The following is a 20,156-nucleotide window of genomic DNA, read 5'->3' as shown; positions in this document are numbered from 1 at the left end:
CATAGTTTAAAAAGGCTGGGTTTTTGCATAACCATAATTTAAGTTGCGTAATGTTCACACCGCTTTGCCTAATACAGCACATCTTAAACAGTCTTGCCCAAATAGCATCCAAAATCTAATTAGAGATTAATTGCCCAATTCTGCCTGTTTTATATGTTAAGGGAGAATTTGGTCCAAATCCTTTATACTTGTACTCTATGAAGGCTGGGATTCTGGTTTTCAAACAGCATAAAACACTGATATTTAGTTTTAGTAATTCTCCAAGATAGAGGCGACTAAAAAGCAAACGCGAATTAAAGTAGGGATAAAAAGCAAATCAACAGTATCAGAATGTGATTGTTAAGGTTTAACATTTCACAACCAAAAATGAGCAACTGTCTGAATATATAAAGCACCTGTTTCCAGCCTGATGGTTTGTGGAATATCAGACCAAATATTATGTACTTCAGGGTCACAGACTAGAAGTGTTTTCAGCTAAACAGATCTTGAATTGAACAGACAAATCCAGACCTCATTTTTATGGTTCATTTTTTGGGGAGGGGTAGAGAAGGTGCCCTAATGCAAAGAAAATCTGGGAATGAATTTCCCTTATTCAGTATTTGGAATTAGGAGAATGGGTAATACCAAATGTTAACTCCTCCTCCGGTATGAATTGAGTATCTTAGTAGGGATTGCCTCCTTGATATATATATTTAGACACACACATGAAAAGCAACATTGGAGAAAATTTCCATGCATAGCTGGAAAATCGTAACCACTGGAAATGAGGACTCCTTAGGAGAATGAAGCATGTTCGAAAGTTAATTTTATTTGTTCATAAAGTCTACACATTACAACAAGCATATGTTTAGTTGCTGTGGACAAAAGCTCATTTCACTTTTGGAAGATCAATGAAATGTTAGCTCCAGAGATGTACAGTAACTAGAAAGCCCACATATGCACACACTATGCAGTTTTTACACTGCTGGAAGTTAACATTCATAGATTACAGATCCTTGAGATCTTTCTGGATGCTCCACAATGTATCTGCACTCTTCTTGAGTTGAGCCACCTCCTCATCCTTCAGCTTTTGGTTGATTACGCTTGTCAATCCAGAGGCACTTAACACACAAGGAAGGCTTAAGAAAACTTCATTCTCTATGCCATACATGCCCTGCCACAAACAAACAGAAAGTAGATCAAACAGGACACTAAAAACCAAAATCTGCTTTCAGTTACATTGGCATAAACCCAGAGTAAATGCATTGACCTCAGAGTTATTTTAGAGTTGCACCAATGTGACTGACCCTAGCATTTGCCCATAGGCTGCACATATAGATAGTTAGAAACCCTTACAATAAAATGATTGGCATTCCTGAGATTGGCTTTGAGATTAAAGGAGCAACAGTTCAAAGTGCCTACAACCTCTGCTCTGTCAGGGGACCTACAGCTGGCTGGTGCAACCCCCAACATGTGCAGGGCTGTCCTGGGAGATGTTGATTCAGTTCCTCTCTCAGAGGACCTCTGCCATGAAGATCCTGTGGAGTCCCAGCTGGAATTTTAGGATTATTATCCCTTTGGGGCAAATCTTCCCTCAGATTCAGCTGCAGTCCACCAGAGACAAATTTGGCCCACAAATTAAAATTTTGCATTGGGTAAAGACAATACATTCTCTTTACAATTCCTGGTGGGTGGGTGGGGGTGTGTGTGTGTGTGTGTGTGTGGCGGGGAGGGTGCGGTGGGGGAGGAGGAGGGAAGGAGCGAAGAGGAAGAAAGGTCAGCTCAGCTAGTGGACTTTAAACCTACAATGGTAATTTCCATTACAATACTATCTCTAGTTCTTTTCAAGTTCATAAAGTAGTATCATTTTACAAGGATTCCTTCACCAAGAATTTAGCAAGTTCAGTGCAGTCCATGCATATATAACACGGTCATCATACCAAAATAAAACTAAGCAGCTGATTGAACAGTCTCTCTTACCTTTACCATGGTTGACACTGGGTGAACCCGGCACAAATTTTTCAGCATAGACTCAATTAGATCAGCAACACTAAAGCCAATGGCCCAGTTAGTGTATCCTTTAAGTTTTATCACTTCATAGGCACTAAGAGAAAAGTGCAGAAGACACAATTATATATATTAAGGGACTTTCAAGACATTTTCTGGATATTACATCAGTCTTGAGGTAACATTTTAAAATGGCTGAAGTACTGCAATACATTTAGTTATAGAACTTAATATTTTAGCATTGGGAGATAAGAGTGGAGTTTGCATAATCCATAAATATATCAGAGGGGTTAATACAAGGGAGGGAGAGGAATTATTCCAGCTTAGTACTAATGTGGACATGAGAACGAATGGATACAAACTGGCCGGGGGGAAGTTTAGGCTTGAAATTAGACGAAGGTTTCTGACCGTCAGAGGGGTGAAATATTGGAACGGCCTTCCGAGGGAAACGGTGGGGGCGACGGACCTGTCTGGTTTTAAGATTAAGTTGGATAAGTTTATGGAGGGAATGGTTTAATGATAAAACATAGTAGCCAAGGAAAACCAAGCAATGGTACATGAATAGCATAATGGCCAACAAGGGTCAGGCTAGAGACTCTTGCCTATATGCTCGGGGTATTACTGATCGCCATATTTGGGGTCGGGAAGGAATTTTCCTCCAGGGTAGATTGGCTGAGCCTCTGGAGGTTTTTCGCCTTCCTCCGCAGCATGGGGCAGGGATCACTAGCAGGAGGGTCTCAGCCAATTGAAGTCACTAAAACACAGGATTGGGGACTTCAACGGTAGAGTCCAGGGAAGGGTCTTGCGGCCTGCAGCATGCAGGGGGTCAGACCAGATGATCATAATGGTCCCTTCTGACCTTAAAGTCTGAGTCTGAGTCTATATTTTCAATATGTAAATCCAATTATACTATTGCGAGGTATTACACAATACGTATTCTAATAATGGTAAGAACAGGATACTGCTTTGTGATGGTAAGCAGAGAATATAAAACACAGATGTGACTAGCCAGATTCTTTACTTTAGTCAATGGAATCATTGGGTACGTCTATACTTACTTCCTTGTCCGGATGTAAGCGATCGATCTTCTGGGATCGATCCCCGAAGTGCTCGCCGTCGACGCCCGTACTCCAGCTCAGCGAGAGGAGTACGCGGCATCGACGGGGGAGCCTGCCTGCCGCATCTGGACCCGCGGTAAGTTCGGACTAAGGTACTTCGAATTCAGCTATGTTAATAACGTAGCTGAATTTGCGTACCTTAGTCCAAAGTGGGGGGTTAGTGTGGACCAGGCCATTGCAACAAAGAATTGGAATGACATTGTCTAGCTAATAAATGTAATACATTTCATATATACACACACACAAAACTCCTAAAAAGTTAACATCACACACTGACTATGCACATATCAAACACACAAATATTTAATACTTTTAACTTTGGCATTTCTGGATACTTTACAAAAGCACTTTCCTCATTTTACAAATGGGGCAAGTGAAGCAGAGAAGGGGTAAGTGACTTGCCCAACTTTATACAGGAAGTCAAGGAGAGAGCCAGACACAGAATCCAAATTTTCTGACTCCAATTCTTCTACTCTTCCCACACGACCATCCTGTCTCCTGATAAACACACATACTGATCCTGTAAATCCTGCATTAGTCCTTACTCATATAGTTCGCTGTCCCATTTACGTCAATGGGGCTAATCCAGTGAGTAAGGACTGTTCGTATGAGAAAGCACATGCTGGATGTAAGAGTTGGGGATCATCTACATACAGATGTTGCCCTGGTTTAACTGAAGGTGTGATGTCAAACCAATCTACTTAAACCAGTGTAACTTCGTGTTTAGATCAGGTCTTACATTTGCAAATGCAAACAGCCAAACGAATGTGCAGTCGAGATCTATTGAAGGTGATTAAGGTGGAAAAAAGTGCTTTAGCCACTTGTAACATCGCGCTCTGCCTTATTCCCCTTCACTGTACCTGTCAACCACCAGTTTGTGGACTTCTTTCCAATTCTCACTGTCTCTGTCAGTACCCATGGCCGGGTTAAGCTCCTGGAGGGAAACGCCTGCCACATTCACTCCACTCCAAACAGCCACTGTAATACATGTCAGAGAGAGTATGTAAGTTTCTGTTACGATTACAATTCCTCCCCACTCCACTTTATTCATGTTTTGGCCTTTTATTTGATAGGCAAAGTAGCAGCTAAGATGGTATTGTATCTGTTATTATTTCACTGTACTGGGTTCCAAGAGCTCTGGTAGGTGAGAGGGGAGAATGCTATAAAATGATTAGCATCATACTGGTCAATATTTTAATTACAAAGTTCTCTGCCCTTTGAAGGGTTAGCAACTTGCTCTTAATATTTATTTTGGGTTGAAACCTGGAAGACAGTTACTAACCCTAGGAAATGGATATTTGCCCCAACTCAACTGTCTAACCTCTAAAAATGTATTTATTTTAGATATTGCTTTGGGAGGCATTGGCAAAGTGACAATAGAGAGAAATTAGTGCTTGTTGATCCACACAGAGGCACTGGGGTCTGCCTCCATGAAAGCTGCTCACTCATCCTCTTTTCCTGAACATAGAGAGTGCAACACATCTATCTACAAAGGAAGAGGGTTCCTGTGAGCCCCAGAATGGCAATTCCCTCATATAGCACAAACTTCAGTGGTGAGGGAGAAGTATTCCTCTGATCCATTAAGGTCCAGGGAACACTGATAAATAGGGAGGGGAAGCAGCCATACACAGAAGGAGTATGTATGCAAACACTTTGTGATCATACTATCAACCAAATTCTGCTCTCGGTTATGGAACTGCACACTGGTGTCTGTAAAACCAAGATGTGGGTCTTCTGTTTATTATCATCTTTAAATAGTATTGAGAAATATACACCAAAATACTGTTTGTATTTGACTTAAATCAGAACTTCTCAGCATTTTTGGTGATTTACAGTAACAGAAACTCTGCTGTTAACCTGCCAAGAATAAATATTGCAGTCTCAAAAGAGTGTTATTCAAATCACATGCTGTAATACACAGGCAACTACTGAGTGACCAAAGGCAAACTGAACAATAACTCTTAAGGTTCAGCTTCAGACAGAAGAAAGAGTTGGTATTTTCAAAAAAAGATTTAACTACATATCTTCCATTATTTTTAATGGCAGATACGTAGCTAAATCCCATACATTCCTTTGAAAATCTAAACCACAATCATTGTTATGGGACACAGAGGTTTTTTTTAATTTATATATTTATAAAGGCCAAAATTAGCTGTTAGTGATCCATAATTTTACACAGACCACCATAAAAGAATATGACAAGAGGAATGGGTATGACTTTAAAAAAATAAAACTGTTCAATCATTTGAGAAATTAGCTCTGGTACTCCCACATACACACAAAACAGCTGACCAAGTATCAGCACGTACCAGCTCTTTCAGGACTTTCCCCACTTTCAAGGCATTAGCTATTTATCGGTCTCTCTCATTCCAAAAGACAGCAGACGTGTTCCTTACCGCTAGAATCACCATGTTCTCCTAAGATCCAGCCATGGCAGCTGGTGGGGTGGATGCCAAGTTTTTCAGCCATCAGATGGCGAAATCTAGCTGAATCTAGATTGCAGCCACTTCCAATCACACGGTGTTTGGGCAGCCCACTTAGCTTCCATGTGACATAGGTCAATATATCCACTGGAAAAGAGAATAAAGACAATGAGTTGGTTAACTTAGCTATATATAGATTTATTTAAATTACTGCCTTAGTGCGTGACAGGGTAGCCTCTTACGAGTCAGAGAAACAGAGTGTTCAGCTGGGTTCACTTGTATAAAGCATCTCATGCCTAACCGGAGTAGAGGATAGGACGGCTTATCTCACTTGTGGAATGTTGGGGCTCTGTCTGCAATTATAAAAGTCATTTTTAGGGGTTCACTGGAGGGTATGTCCTAGAGGCTTTAAAACCAGGGGAGGTTTCTCCTTGGTATGGCTGGAAAGAAATTGGGCCTTGTGGACACAGGAACTGAGGCTACTTAAATATTCCCGGGAGTTTGTTGTGTTTGGAGATTTTGCCTTCCACTTGAGAATCTAACTTAAATGTGCTTGAAGTAAATGGATTTATAATAAAACATATCTGAATTTTCAAAGGCACATTTCTTGTTTCATATAATTTGCAATATATTTGGTACATGAAAAACAAGATACTTCTGCATAGAACTGTCTCTGGATGAGGACTGCCTAATTTACATCATGGCACTAAGTGACTTCTATGCACTAGACTGTATGGAGCTACTATATTTTCAGGCAACTCAAATTAATAAGCTATTTGGGAATGGTCCAAAAAACCCCAAATACATAACAAACTAAAGGGGTGTGAAGAAAGGTACAGAAACTAGAACAGTACCCAAGAAAGACAAGTCCTGCCTTAGAACCAAATGACTGGACTTCAAAAGGCTAATAGTTTGTTTTGGGAGTTACATAACTTGCAAAACTCAGGTCCCAAGTGCCGGTAGTGCAGATATGGTACAAGTTATTGCTGCACAAATGACGGCCCATCTCCTGCACAAAGAGCCACCATGAAGATTACTCCTGATCCTGTCAGGAATTACCTACACAAAACAGGGGGCACAATGTCAGGGGTATACATCCTAACCCATGTGGACCAGGCACCCAGATCCACTGTAATATACCATCCATAGTTCCAACCACAGAAGACGGGGAAAGTAGGAGCTCTACAAGTTTGGAGAAAGCATAGGGCACAGTAAAAAAAAAAAAAAAAAAAAAAAAAAAGCAACACACAGTTGTCCTCTCCTAGCACTTTTTTGGCCTGAGCGACAGCCAATTTAATCTTTGAATAAATTTTATAAATAAGAATGTGAAACTCATCTATATTGAGCTGTTATAGTTGGGTTTCACCTACTGAGGCAGCAGCTTAAAAAACATCAGTGCTTGTGAAATGGTGCACCTCTGGCTCTACAGAATATCTAACAATGTAAGAATGCTATTATGACACCCTAACTCCCATGCTTCCTAACTGATGGCACATTCTTGTGTGATGTATTGCTCAGCTTGGGTCTAAAGGAACCTGAGCAGAATAGCAGACAGAGCTTGCCACTTCTCTCTCGGGTATTTCTGATGTCTATAAATGTGGTATTAATGGCCAGGCTCGATCCTCCAGTGCTATATAGTGTGAACATGTACAATCTGTTTAACTAAATCTTTTGTATCCTAATGCACTCTCTAGTATATATTTACTCAAATGTTTCTATTCGAACTTTTCTTCCTCAGTTGATCTCAGTTAAAGCTAAGTTGAGGAGTGTGCAGAACCGAAATCCAGGATGTCTAAAGTTTATCCTCAATGCACAAACTTTTCCTGAAACTATATTCAAGAAAATTTTTAATTTTACATTTCAGTATTGTTTTTGTGATCAATGAATGATGTGAATACATTCTCAAGCTGGATTTGTCATTCAGACAGATAGCCATATCTTTGCATCTGGATGCTTAGATGCTCATAAAAGCTATAATTAAACAAGTTTCCTAAAATGAATTACTGAAATTGCACCTTCTTTCACACTCATGGGGTTCTGAGCCAGGCTGCTTAAACTATCGGCAGCTTTTAAGCCAATATACCTAGAGCTTTGAAACATAATTAATGTCTAGCAGGGTTTTCAAACAGTTCAAAGTCCTGCGTACACAGGGCGGTCACAGTAAATGTAAATCATGTTTGCATTTCACCACTAGTAGCGGAGACCACAGAACATACAGAAGACACACATTTCTACATACTTCCTACTGTAACTAGGCAGAACTTCAAATTAAAGGCCAGTTCTACAAAACTCATGAATTCTACTTTGTAGATTACAACACTGTTTTACCTGGGTTGGAAACCACAAGGATGGTGCAATTGGGACTATATTTCATAATCTGAGGAATAATAAATTTGAAGACATTCACATTCCTCTGGACCAGGTTCAGGCGACTCTCCCCTTCTTGCTGGCGAACTCCTGCAGTTACTACCACAATCTTAGAATTAGCTGTGACAGCATAATCTATAGAGGAGAGGAAGAAAAATACAGAACACGGTTGAATAAAGTCAACGTCAAGAGCAATGTGCAACTATAGACTGCTCTAAATAGCTCCACATGTGTGTAAAATACTCTGGTTAGAAATGAAAAATGTTCAATCTCAATAGATCCACACAATTTCTTAAGAGACGGTATTATTATCTACTGATCAAATCAGGACATAGAAATTTAGGGTTCTGTTCTCAACTTTGTAGTTCTGTAGCTTTGGATAAGTCATTTAGCGCCTCTGGGTCTCAGCTTTCTCACCTATAAAATAAGGTTAGTATTTTCTCCACCTCCCAAGAATTCTGAAGTTTCTTTAATATCTGTTTTATGATTCTTGGTTGAAATCCACTACAGATGGACAGTTCAGTGTTAATTAGGGATGGGAAAAGGAGAAGCAATTTAGAATTTGAAAAATCAAAGTGGTTTCAGTTTTAGCAGAATGCCCCTCATTTGTTTAAATATGTTATCTGCTCTTTTCCCTTAAGTCTTAACCTAAGTCTCAACCTTCACAGGTAACATCAAGCCCTGAGCTTGTTGCCAGAATGCAAGACCCTGAGTGCATTCCCATTATTGTGTAGATTTACAGTATATCTCTATTTTAAAAGCAAGATCCCAAGTTTACCTTTGTCTGCCACAATCTTATGAGTTTGGAGGAACAAGCTCCCATGTTGCAGATCCATCATTTCGCCTTTTAGTTTGTCTTCCAAAACATCAACCAGAGCAAGCTCATCACAAAGACCCTGTGTGGGGAGTGGAGGGAATACAATATGGACATCACACAAAGGGCTCACTGTGTATTATTATTTTACTATTTTTCAAAGCTTCCTTTGTAGAGTTAAAAAGTAATGATATAGTTTATATGGCGCTCTTTAGAGTATATTAATGTCACACTCTGGTAAAGCATCTCTTCTGAATCACTAGACCAAAAATGGAAGCATGGGAGAGTTCAGATGGTGACAGTGGAGACACATAAAAACACACTCCAGTAGCAAAAGTATTATAAACCCTTATTAAAGCACAGTAAAAGTTTACTATTCAGGTTACATTTCCCACTTCCCTGTTCAGAGGGAAAAGCCACAAATCCTTACTCTGGAGCTTCCCCTTTGTCATTAAGATAGCCTAAAATCTTGTAGTATGTCTACACTAGAGTCCTTACAGTGGCACAGCTGTACTGATGCAGCTGGGCCACTGTAAGCTCTCGTGTGGCTGCTCTATGCCAACCGGAGAAAGTTCTCCCATCGACATAATTAAACCACCCCCGATGAGGGGCAGTAGCTATATCAATGGGAGAAGTTCTCCTGCTGACATAGCACCGTGCACAGTCCCACTTATTTCGGCAAAATTTATGTTGCTCAGGGGTGTGTTTTTTTCACACCCCTGAGTAACACAAGTTTTGCTGACATAAGTGGGAGTGTAGACATGGCCTTAGTTATTTACTTAGAAAAATATGCCGAAGTCTCTGTACTAGTTGTAAAAATTACATTCTGCTCTATATCCAAGCAAGACAATATTTGCCCCAGATTTTTGATGGAAAGCTCACACTGCTATCAGTTACCTCAAATTAACATTCAGTGACACAATACTGCTTCAACCAGTTTAATCAAAGTTTTAATTAAAATTGGACATGGTCAGAGTTTTCACAAAAAATATTCACCATATTTTGACCAGCTCTAAATCAGAACTGTTCCTAATTCTCCCCAGCTGGACTGCTAAAACAGTGTCACTTTGTTAAACTTAAGTTCAGCCACATTTGGTTTTTGTCCAGCAGGGGGAGATTGGGAGATAGTCTCAAAGTTCTCCCACTCCCCAAGCTTTCTGAGATTTTGGAGTCTACTTCAATGACTAAAATATGAGATGCTTTTAGGATTTAATCTCCCTCTGGCAGATACACTTGGTTGTGGCAGTGGTGGTTTGGGTTTTCTGTTGCTGTTTTGTTGTTGTTGAAACGTTGGCATCACTTGTATAGCTTGCCATCCCAATAAAAGTATATTGAAACTCTGTTCAGGACTTCTCTCTACTACTGCCCTATGTGCCTAAATCCATTTGAAAATGGGCATCTAAGTCACTTAGGTGCTTCTGAAAACTTTACCCTCAAGCATGCATCTCTGTCTTGTCTGCTCCTCTGTAAAATTGATAATAGGTTCCTATATCATTATGAGGCTTGACTGGTTAGTGTTTGCAAAGTGCTTTGAAAATAGAAAGACTTGAAACAAACATAACGTGACGTTATCTATATTTCTAAAAGGCATCTCAAATCAGTAACAAATTTAAAAGTACGTATTTTAAAACCATGTTAGTTACAAATCAATTTATTTTATTGCACTCAGAGCAACTTCTTTCCACAACCAATACCACCAACTATTGCAGGAAAATTCCAAGGGCTTGTACTCGAGTCTTGCTTTATTTTAAAAATCATTTGCAGGGCCAAACTCTGATCTCAGTTATATGAATGTAAATCAAGAAGTGAACTCCAGTGAAGTGAGTTGATTAAACAGGTGTAAAACTGATAAGAGTGAGTGAAATCAGAATTAGGCCTATAAAATCTACATCTATGTTCTTTTAAAGATCTAGGATATTTAGGGTATGTCTATACTACCCACTGAATCGGCAGGCAGTGATCGATCCAGCAGGGGTCGATTTATCGCATCTAGTCTAGACGTAGACGTGATAAATCGACCCCCGAGTGCTCTCCCGGACTCTTGTACTCCACCAGGCTGAGAGGTGCAGGCAGAGTCGATGGGGGAGCGTCAGCAGTCGACTCACCGCGGTGAGTAGATCTAAGTACGTCGACTTCAGCTACGTTATTCACATAGCTAAAGTTCTGTAACTTAAATCGATCCCCCGCATCCTCTCCAGTGTAGACCAGGGCTCAGATACCTGATTTTGTGACCCTTATTTATCTAAGGAGATCCAATTAAGTTAGGAGCCAAATTCTGTTCTCATGAAACCAGAGTATATCTGGAATAGCTCCAACCGCTTTGCTGGATTGATACTGGTGTATTCTAGAGAGGAATTTGGCTCAATAATAGCACTCACATGAATAAAGCATACAAGATAAGACAAAGATACAGCTTAAATGCTTTTACAAAAAGATATAGTTCACCTTTAAAGCTGTAGAAAAAGTATTTCAAGTTCTTCTGAAAGAGCACACAGGTCTCAATGACTTCTTATTGCTAACTAGAAGCAGACGTGAAAAATGCAACCCCCTTCAAGAATAAAATTAACATATTCACGTGTATATTAATTGAGATGCTATACCAGAAAAAATGAACTCTGAACTATAACTTCAGTGTCACATGGACAGTGGTGAATTTGATGTGCTAAATTTTAAGATAATATTGGAAATATTGGGTAAGTGCAAAATTTAGGCTACGGCTTAATTGAAGGCAACATCCATTTTGCGGAGTCCAACAATCTGAGAGTTCATAAAGCAAGGCACAATTATCAAGATGGCTCAACGCCCACGAACAGTTTGTTACAAACATGTTTTTAAATTCCAACTGGAATTTGTAAGGAAGAGATGCCAATTCTGAGCCGAAATGCAGGAGGCAGCCAGCTTGATGAAAAGTGATGCCATTTGTGCCACTCACAGAGTAGAAGCCAGGTGAAAGGGACTAAATCCATCCAGCTATAAACTGGCTTAAAATTTGTAAGGGCCAATTTCTACCACTAGTTATGCACATGCAACTCACATTGACTTCAATGGGAGGTGGATGCCTGTGATTAGGGTGACCAGATGTCCCGATTTTATAGGGACAGTCCCGATTTTGGGGTCTTTTTCTTATATAGGCTCCTATTACCCCCCATCCCCTGTCCTGATTCTTCACACTTGCTGTCTGGTCACCCTACCTGTGATTCCCAGGACAGAATTTGACGCTGTAAAGAGCTCTTCTTAGGACTATAAACCAGTATGCATCCTTCGATAAAGAGGTTAACAGTCACGTCCACTGGGTTCCCACTCTGCCAGTTTTACAGATCTCATTGCTTTTCCAGCAAGAATGATGCCGAGTTGAGATGGAGAAAGGCAAGCACAATGTGTTTTTTTTAAAAACACATCCTAAGGATATTTCATGATGAATTAATGATTTGGCATGACATTTCATACTTCCACATGATTGAACTGATTTTCTATAGCTATTTGTAACATGAAAAATAACTACAACTTTTTATTTATGACATCTGTGGGTGGTTAATATCACTGTTTTCCTTGCATGGTACATCAGTTTCTCCCTTGCTGAGCAGTCTCTTCTAAACATCCACAAGAGAGGAGAAAAACCTTTGAACAGTTTTAAAGGCATTTTAAAAAAATACCCTGATGACATACTATTTTAAAAGCACAGTACCAGAAACAGTAAATTTTCTTAAGATTTTTTTTTAAGTCAAGTTAATAGAAAGTGGATCTGTATTTCCCCCCTAAAATCATGGATTACCCAGTGTTCGTCTTATTATATGCAGATAATATGGGTCCATTATCACAAACATCAGTGGGACTAAAGTGTACATTAAATGCATTTGGTTTATACTGTCAGAGGGCCTTTTGCTAAATTACTCCAAAACTAAAGTAAATGATTTTAGTTGAAGGTGGAGGTTGCATAAATGGAAGATTGATGGGCAATATATTCAACAAATTAGTTCTTTTGCCTATCTGGGTATCTGGTTCTCAGAAAATGGATTATGGGATAAACATATTCAGGTAACACAAGAGAATGCCTCAAATTCAATGCAAGCTGTGTTACATTACACTGGGACTCATGAGTGCAACTTAATTGCACCAGCCTTTAGACTGTTTGAGGCCAGGTGTGCACTGAAATTTTGTATGGTGCAGAAATATGGGGATGGAATGATCCCACAGGACTAGAAGTGATCCAAAACAAATTTCTTAGGAAGCTTCTTCGTCTCCCAAATAATCTCCTAGCTGCTCTTCTTAGAGCTGAAACAGGCACGATTTCTATTCTGTCCAAAGTGCAATACCGTAATATTAATTTTTTGCTTCGCTCTCATAGTATGCACCCACAGTAGTGGCCAAGGCTATACTTAGAGGAACAGATTGGTAGGGCCTGTTCATATAAATTTCCTTGGTTAAAATCTTCTCAGAATTGGAAATGATTAGATTTAAATTTAAAAATGTGAAATCTCTAATCAAGTTGAGATTAGAGGATATTAATAAGCATGGCAGTTGTTTCCATTACAAAGATGTCACCTTGGTTTCCCCTTGTTAAAAGGATTCATGGGTATTCCAGATATTTAGACAATTTGTCCATTAACAAATTAAGGAGGGCTTTTAGAGCTCTCTACTTTCAATGTATGCAGACAGCTTACTTAGAAGACAAATATACTGGCACGGAGAAATGTACCCACCTTTGTCCATGTAGCTCTGGACAGGTAGAAGACTTACCCCATTATTTATTATATTGTAATTTGTATTGCCCTTGATCCAAGGGATTACCCTATTTCTGTGTTCAGCCACTAAAATAAGGAAAAGGAAATTGACATGGTGATGTATGCTCTAATTGGCTTATGTTCTTTTTAATTTGTATTTATGGTTATTTCTGATATTTAAAATTCTGGATTTTGTTTTAAGTTTTACAGTAGTTTATTGTATTTTTGGTGCATTGGCCTATGGCTAAGTCACTGTTAATTATTAACTTCTCAAATTAACTTTGTGTCCCTTAAATACATTCTAATGGTTTAGTGGTATGTGCATGGCTTTGGGCGCTGATCCTGTAAGCTATTCCATGTAGAAATGGCCTGGAGAGAGTAATTTGCAGGGACAGCTTCTTAGGGCCAGATATTTAAAGGTATTTAGAGGGATTTTCATAAGTGCCTAAGCACCTGTCTTCATCTTTAAGCACCTATGTACTTTTCAAAATCTGACCCTCAATAAGTAAGACTCAGATTCAGAAAATGACTTCAGCATATGCTTCAATCTATCCCTACCGACTTCCAATGGGACTTAAGCACATTTAAATTTTTTCCTACAAGGGACTTTAGAGGCAAATTAATCTAAAGGTCTAGGTGCTTTAAATTGCAGATAGGCATCTAGTGAGATTTTCAAACTAATATAGGTACCTAACTCGCCTTGAAATCAATATTTTGAAAAATCCCACCAAGTGCCTACCTGCATCTTTAGGTGCCTAAATATCTTTAAAAATCTGGCCCTTAGTTCCCAATTTATTTTTCTTATTCTTCTTAAAGTAAGAAAAAAAGGAAACAGCTACTTGCAAACTTTTGCCCTCTCAAAAAACAAAAGGTCAAATTCTGAGGTCCTTACTGAGGTTTTAGTCAGTCCTTAAAGAGGCAATGGGAGATCTGCCTGAATACGGGCAACATGAAACCAGAATCATGATCTGAGAATTTGGCACTCAATTTTAGCTACTTTAAAATTCTACAGTGAAAGTTGGACAACTAGGCAATAAGGGCTTAATCCAAAGCCTAGTGAAGTCAATGGGAGTCTTTTCATTTGGGCCTTGAACCAGGCCCTAGATGAATGAAGAGGGTAATAAGTTGAGTGTGTATAGTTTTGGTGTCTACCGCACATTTCACAACGATCTCTGGTCTGTCTCCATTTAAGTTCCCCCCCCGACAGCCCTGCTATCAAGTAGCGGACTCTGGACTCATTTTCCAAAGCCTGGAACGTTGGAAGAATCAACAGCAAAAAAAGTTTGGCAAGAGGTTGCAGACCCATTGTACACAAAGCCAACCTGGCGGTCTGCAACTTTGGAAAAGGACAATCAGACCTTTTCCTGAACATGAGATAACTATAAGAGTCAGAGAGGAGAGAAACTGGGAACAAACACAATGAGAAGACAAGCCTCACGTGGAGCAGAGGGGTTCATTTAGGAGGAATGGATAGAATTAATCAGACTATTCTTACATTAGTCTGTCATATTTATCTCCATTTGCACACAAAGAAGTCAATCAGATTTTGTAGCACTATAAAATTTTGATTACTTTAGCTCCATATTATTCTTGAACTATACCTTTCCAAGAATGCTGATGGCACAGGCCATTCCAACTTGGCCAACCCCCACTACGGTGATCTTATTGTTAGGGGTAGTGGATTCTGCTGCAATTGGTGTAATCAGTTTCTCTTGTAAAGTAGCCATTGTATTCTGCAAGAAAAGAGAGACACATACAAAACTCTATAGATTAAACCCAATCACATTTCCCATGTTCTTCATATTAAAAAAAGAAAGATAGCTACTTTGGCCTCCAACACTGAAATTTACAAATAAAATTGCCATATATAGATATACATTTCCAAGTTACCGAAAACAGTTGTTTATATAACCCACTAGGCAGACACATGAGCACTGTTGGCATTGTTCAATTCCATTTCAATAATTACACTCTACCCACCTAAAATTGTCACTTCAATTTCATTAGGATACAATGTATTTTTTTCTCTCTATATGCACTGTTGCTGTGAGGTGTTAAGACAGCTGCTTTGTGATAGTTGCATTTCAGTGGTGGGTTAAGAAATACTTATAAGTTTGTAAATCCTTTGAAACCTTCTGGATGGAAAGCACTGAATAAATACAGTGTTCACTTACTTAAATAGCTCCCCCACTGTTCCCTTCATTCCAAATACATAGTGAGTTTTTTTTGCCTTTGTGGCTTTATGTAGAAATGTTAATATTCCAATCCATTTGTGTATAATAAACTGTGCTAGAACTGAGCTAACCTGGCATTCATTTTTATTTAGTGTCAGAGACCCCCTTTGATCAACTTGTAAGTTACCACCACTAAGTCTTGTCTCTTCCTGATTTTCCCCCTTCGCATTCCCTTCCCACGCCAAATATTTAAAGACAGTCTCCATATTCGTACCTATGTTTTGGAATCACATACACACACTCCAATATATATTTGCAAACAGTGACCCTGTCCTACAAGCAGCTCCATGAGGGCTCACTCCTGGCCATGCATGAAGCTCCAGTGATGACAACAGGGGACTGGAGCCAGAATTTGTAATTGCTGTTGAGCAACTAGATATCTAGGTGATCTGTGTGTATCAATCTGTGCCAGTCCATGGAGGCAAGTCAAAATTTGTGATTGCCCAAAGATTTTGGGACCCAAAAATTAGCAAATGGTTTGGAAAATTTGTCCTAATGTTCATGTATTTCTCTTGATCCACATACAAGTCAAGGGCAAAACAATTTTAAAATCAGCTAATACACTAGAGGCAAGAACTCATGCATCACTTCTCCATCTGTAGAATTCTCAACATACAATGTTCAAGGAAGTATTTCCTAAGGCATACTGGGAATCAGAGGGGGGAAATAAAACCAGATAAAAATATTCATTCTGCAGAATGAGTGTTGTTTCATTCTCCTTCATATGTTGCAGAAATTGAAAGGCGTGTACTGAATGAGTCAGAGGTTTACTGGAAGAGAAAGGATGGTTTCCTGGTTAAGGCTGCCCTGGAGAACTAAATTCTATCCCTGCCTCTGCCACAGAGCTTGTGTGTGATGCTGGGCAAGTTGCTTAAACCAACATTCTTCTCACAGGTGGTCGCTATATGCATGTCCTTCATTTTCTGCATGCCTAACATAAGACATGTGCTCTCAAATTTGCAGAAAGCGCTGAACACTCAATTGCAAGTATACTTGACTGGAGCTTTTTTTGAACATATCAACTGCAATAAAAATGCCAAATACGCTGGAAAAAAAAAACAAAAACAAAACAAAAAAAAAAACCAGGCCCTATTTATCTCAAAATGGATACCCAAAATTAGCGAGCATTTTTCACAATGTTGCCCTTAACCTGTCTGTGCCTCAGTTCCCCAGCTGTAAAATGGGGGGAATAACACCAGCAACTCTTACAAGGCTGTTGTGAAGATAAAGTCATGAGTATTTGTAAAGCACTCTGATTCTAAGGTCAGAGCACCACAGAAACCCCCAGCAGGAAATTAATAATGTTGTGTTCAGTGCAGGATTTGGATGGAAGGCAGTAAATAAGGCCTGAGGGCCAGCTACCCAGTCCCTGAATGAGGCAGGGGTCCTGGGGAAAAATAGTATGTGAGCATGTCATTAAAGGCTGCCTCAGAAGGCACAGGGATGGGGGCCGGATTGAAGTTGCACAGGCGATCTTAATTTTGCTCTTTTCTAACTTTACCAAAAGGATGTTGTGTGGTTTTGTTTTTTTTTTCGTTTTTTCTTTCCTAACAGCAGAAAAACTTCTTCACCGCAGAAAGGACATACATGCCCCAAATGTGCCATCTAATTAATACTGAATTAGACACTGGCGGGGGGAGGCGAGGTGGCAGTAGGCAATCAGCGGGGGCCACAGGCGTTTCAGCGGCTGGGACAGTCAGGTCAGGAAGGGTGGAGGTGGCTGCTCTTAGCCTGAGTCATGCGTGAGTCAGGGCAGGATGCGGCTTGCTCTGCGCCTCGCAGGGATCCCGGCTCTCGCTACCCCCAGAGCCCCTGGAGGTGGCGTGCTCAGCCAAAGCTGCGGCTACGGGATCACGTCTTAGGGCTCCTCTTTGGTGTGGCGGGCCCGGGCTGCTGCTGCCCCTGCCGCCTCCAGGGCAGCGAGAACTCGCCCGGCCACGTCTCAGCCCTGCCCGCCTGCAGCGCCGCGCGGGCCCCGCCACGCACTAGGAGGCGGCAGCGGCAGGAGCGGATCCGCGCCGTGCGCGCGCAAACGCCTGCCCATCTCTCATTCCTCCCTCCCCCACCCCGCCGTGCGCGTGCACAGGGCCCTGCCTCCCCGAATCCCGGCGCGCGCCCGCCAGCGGGGTGTGAGAGCAGCAGCTCGGGCGGCTCAAGGGCACGCGGCTGGTCCTCAAGTCAGCCCGGCCGCTGCACGTGCAACAGGGCCGAGCGCCCTCGGCACAGCCCTCCTCCCCCGCCCGCAGGTGCGGGGAGAGCCTGCGTGTTAGCCGGGTGCATGGGGTCTAAAGGAGAGACACCCCGCCCGCAGCCAGGGGAGATTAAGGCGGTGGGGGGGCCCTTCACGCGGGGCTCATTTCTCCGGCCTCTAGGCCAGAAGAAAGGGGCGCCGGGGGGTATTTTCTCTTCCATGCCCTGCCCCCCATGCCTGGGATGGAGACACTGCAATGCGATGAGACAAGCGACCCGTCGCTTCCATGATCCATCCTCGCGGGGAGGGGCGGAGGCTTTGACAACGAAGCTGCGCCCTTCCCGAAAGGCTCAATGTTAACGCCTTCTGCAATGGCGGGGGGGGGTCTGTTTCCTGCCCCCCATTGCTCTTTAAATAGCAGCAGCGCTGCACTGCAAAGGAGAGGCGATCCCCCCCTCCTACCATCCCATCAAGCGGCCCTGCGGCTACAAAGGGGCAGGGGAGAGACAGTGCAGCAATGCACAAGCCAGAGGAGAGCCTGACTCTCAAAAGCGCGGGGGGGGCGGGGGGGTCTGTACCCCACCTAGAGGCCCACATACCAGGCAGGCCCTATGAAAGAGAAAGAGGGGTTCGAGCCTTCCATTAAAGCCCCTCCCCGCCATGAGCAGGGGCCAGCGCAGCCGTACAGCGCGATACCCACCTGTGGGGATGGCTCAGCCGGGTTGGGACGGATGGCGCAGGAGGAAGGCAGGAGCCGGGCGCAGCGGCAACCTGTGTCGTGCGGAGCTAAGACAATGTCAGCCCCGGCCGCAAGGGAAGAAAGAGGCGGATCCTGCCCAGCTGCTCGGCGTCGTCTCCTCCGGTTCCGCTATTGTGATTGGAAACCCGAGCGCTGCCCGCCCCCCAGCCTCACTCAATCCCCTTCAAGGACACAGGCGCACGGCTGCAGCCTCCCCCCACGTCCCGGCCCCAAATGGGCCGGCCACTCCTTGAGTCACTTTCAGGAAGGGGTTTGGTCGCCGGCCGGCCGCAGGGCTGCAGAAGTGCGGCTCTCTCAAGGCAAAAGTTTTCAGCTGCAAAGCGGACCTCTAATCTCTGTGCCCCTCAGCTGCATGAATGAGTCTTTATAAACCCAGTCCCTATCTCACACCTCTTAGGGCAGCCACAAAACCAGTTTGTATGACCTCCAACGCCAAACCCGCCCTTCCTTCCCCCTCCCCCTGTAGGTCTCTCCTTCGTTCAGGCTTAACCTTCAACTAGCTTTTTTAAAAGCCTCTTTCTCCTGTGACAAGTAACTTCATAGGGTTGCAAGGAATTGTTACAGCAACAGGGCTTGCCTGCAAAATCCAGCTACTAACAGGGTCCCCATCCCTGCAGTATCAGTGCCTCAAGCACTACTGAATGGATCCTCAGGACACACCTGCGTGAGAGGGAAGTATTACCACCCACATTTTACTGATGGCAAAGGGAGGCACAGATTGATTAAGCAGTTTGCTCAAGGTCACCCAGAATGGCTGTGGCAGAGGAAGAAACTAGATTTCCTAAGTCCCCGGCCAATGCCTCAATCCGTATCTATTACTATCTGTATTCCAGTAGTGCCTAGAGGATCCTAGCTGTGATGTGGGCCCTGTTGTACTAGGCACTGTACAACCATTAAGAGACAGTGCCTGCTCTATCCACGTACGTCTGATGACCCCCATCACATAGTTTCTGATTGTCTCAATAGTATTATTAAAAAGAACAGGAGTACTTGTGGCACCTTAGAGACTAACAAATTTATTAGAGCATAAGCTTTCGTGGACTACAGCCCACTTCTTCGGATGCATATAGAGTGAAACCTATATAAATATAGGTTATATATAAAACCTTTTATTATTTTTTATTATTGAATTTCTCCTCATAGCATGCTGGTGAAGTGAAGTATCCCATTTTCAGAGGGGGATTTTAGGTTAAGTGACTTGCCTAAACTCATACAGGATGGCTCTGGCAGAGCAAGGAATTTAACTACTGCAGTACCTAAACTCTAAGACCATCCCCTGGTTCTATTGCAGGGGTGGGTGGCCAATCTGAGCCTGAGAAGGAGCCAGAATTTATCAATGTACATTGCCGAAGAGCCACAGTAATACGTCAGCTCCCCCCCCCCCCCCCCATGCCCCGCTCCCAGCATCTCCCACCCATCGGCAGCCCCGCAGATCAGCACCTCCCCCTCCCTCCCCGCACCTCCTGATCAGCTGTTTCATGGCGTGCAGGAGGCTTGGGGAGGGGGAGGAGTGAGGGCATGGCAGGCTCAGGGGAGGGGGCA

General features: G+C 42.3%; 1 protein-coding gene across 1 annotated transcript; it reads right to left on the bottom strand.

Annotated features, from left to right (window-relative positions):
• Positions 1-788: 788 nt before the first annotated feature.
• LDHB (lactate dehydrogenase B) lies at positions 789-18,682 on the bottom strand. The gene is made up of 8 exons (XM_054036862.1): positions 18,555-18,682; positions 15,031-15,162; positions 8,673-8,790; positions 7,856-8,029; positions 5,501-5,674; positions 3,965-4,082; positions 1,960-2,083; positions 789-1,153 (listed from the first exon to the last, which is right to left on the bottom strand). Exons 2-8 carry the CDS (start codon positions 15,154-15,156, stop codon positions 986-988), a joined length of 1,002 nt encoding a protein of 333 aa, XP_053892837.1. The 5' UTR covers positions 15,157-15,162; positions 18,555-18,682; the 3' UTR covers positions 789-985.
• Positions 18,683-20,156: the final 1,474 nt, after the last annotated feature.

Source organism: Malaclemys terrapin, chromosome 1 (assembly GCF_027887155.1).
Source record: "Malaclemys terrapin pileata isolate rMalTer1 chromosome 1, rMalTer1.hap1, whole genome shotgun sequence".
NCBI lineage: Eukaryota > Metazoa > Chordata > Testudines > Emydidae > Malaclemys > Malaclemys terrapin.
The sequence above is the reverse complement of the archived record's forward strand: the minus strand, read 5'-3'. Positions and strand labels throughout refer to the sequence as shown.

What these genes read in the sequence shown, in the direction of transcription:
- LDHB (XM_054036862.1), bottom strand. Translation starts at nt 15,156, where the DNA reads ATGGCTACTTTACAAGAGAAACTGATTACACCAATTGCAGCAGAATCC. An exon ending in CCATCAGCATTCTTGGAAAG is followed by an intron (nt 8,791 to 15,030) that starts GTATAGTTCAAG and finishes CTCCCCACACAG; the next exon opens with GGTCTTTGTGATGAGCTTGC. An exon ending in TAAGATTGTGGCAGACAAAG is followed by an intron (nt 8,030 to 8,672) that starts GTAAACTTGGGA and finishes TCTCCTCTATAG; the next exon opens with ATTATGCTGTCACAGCTAAT.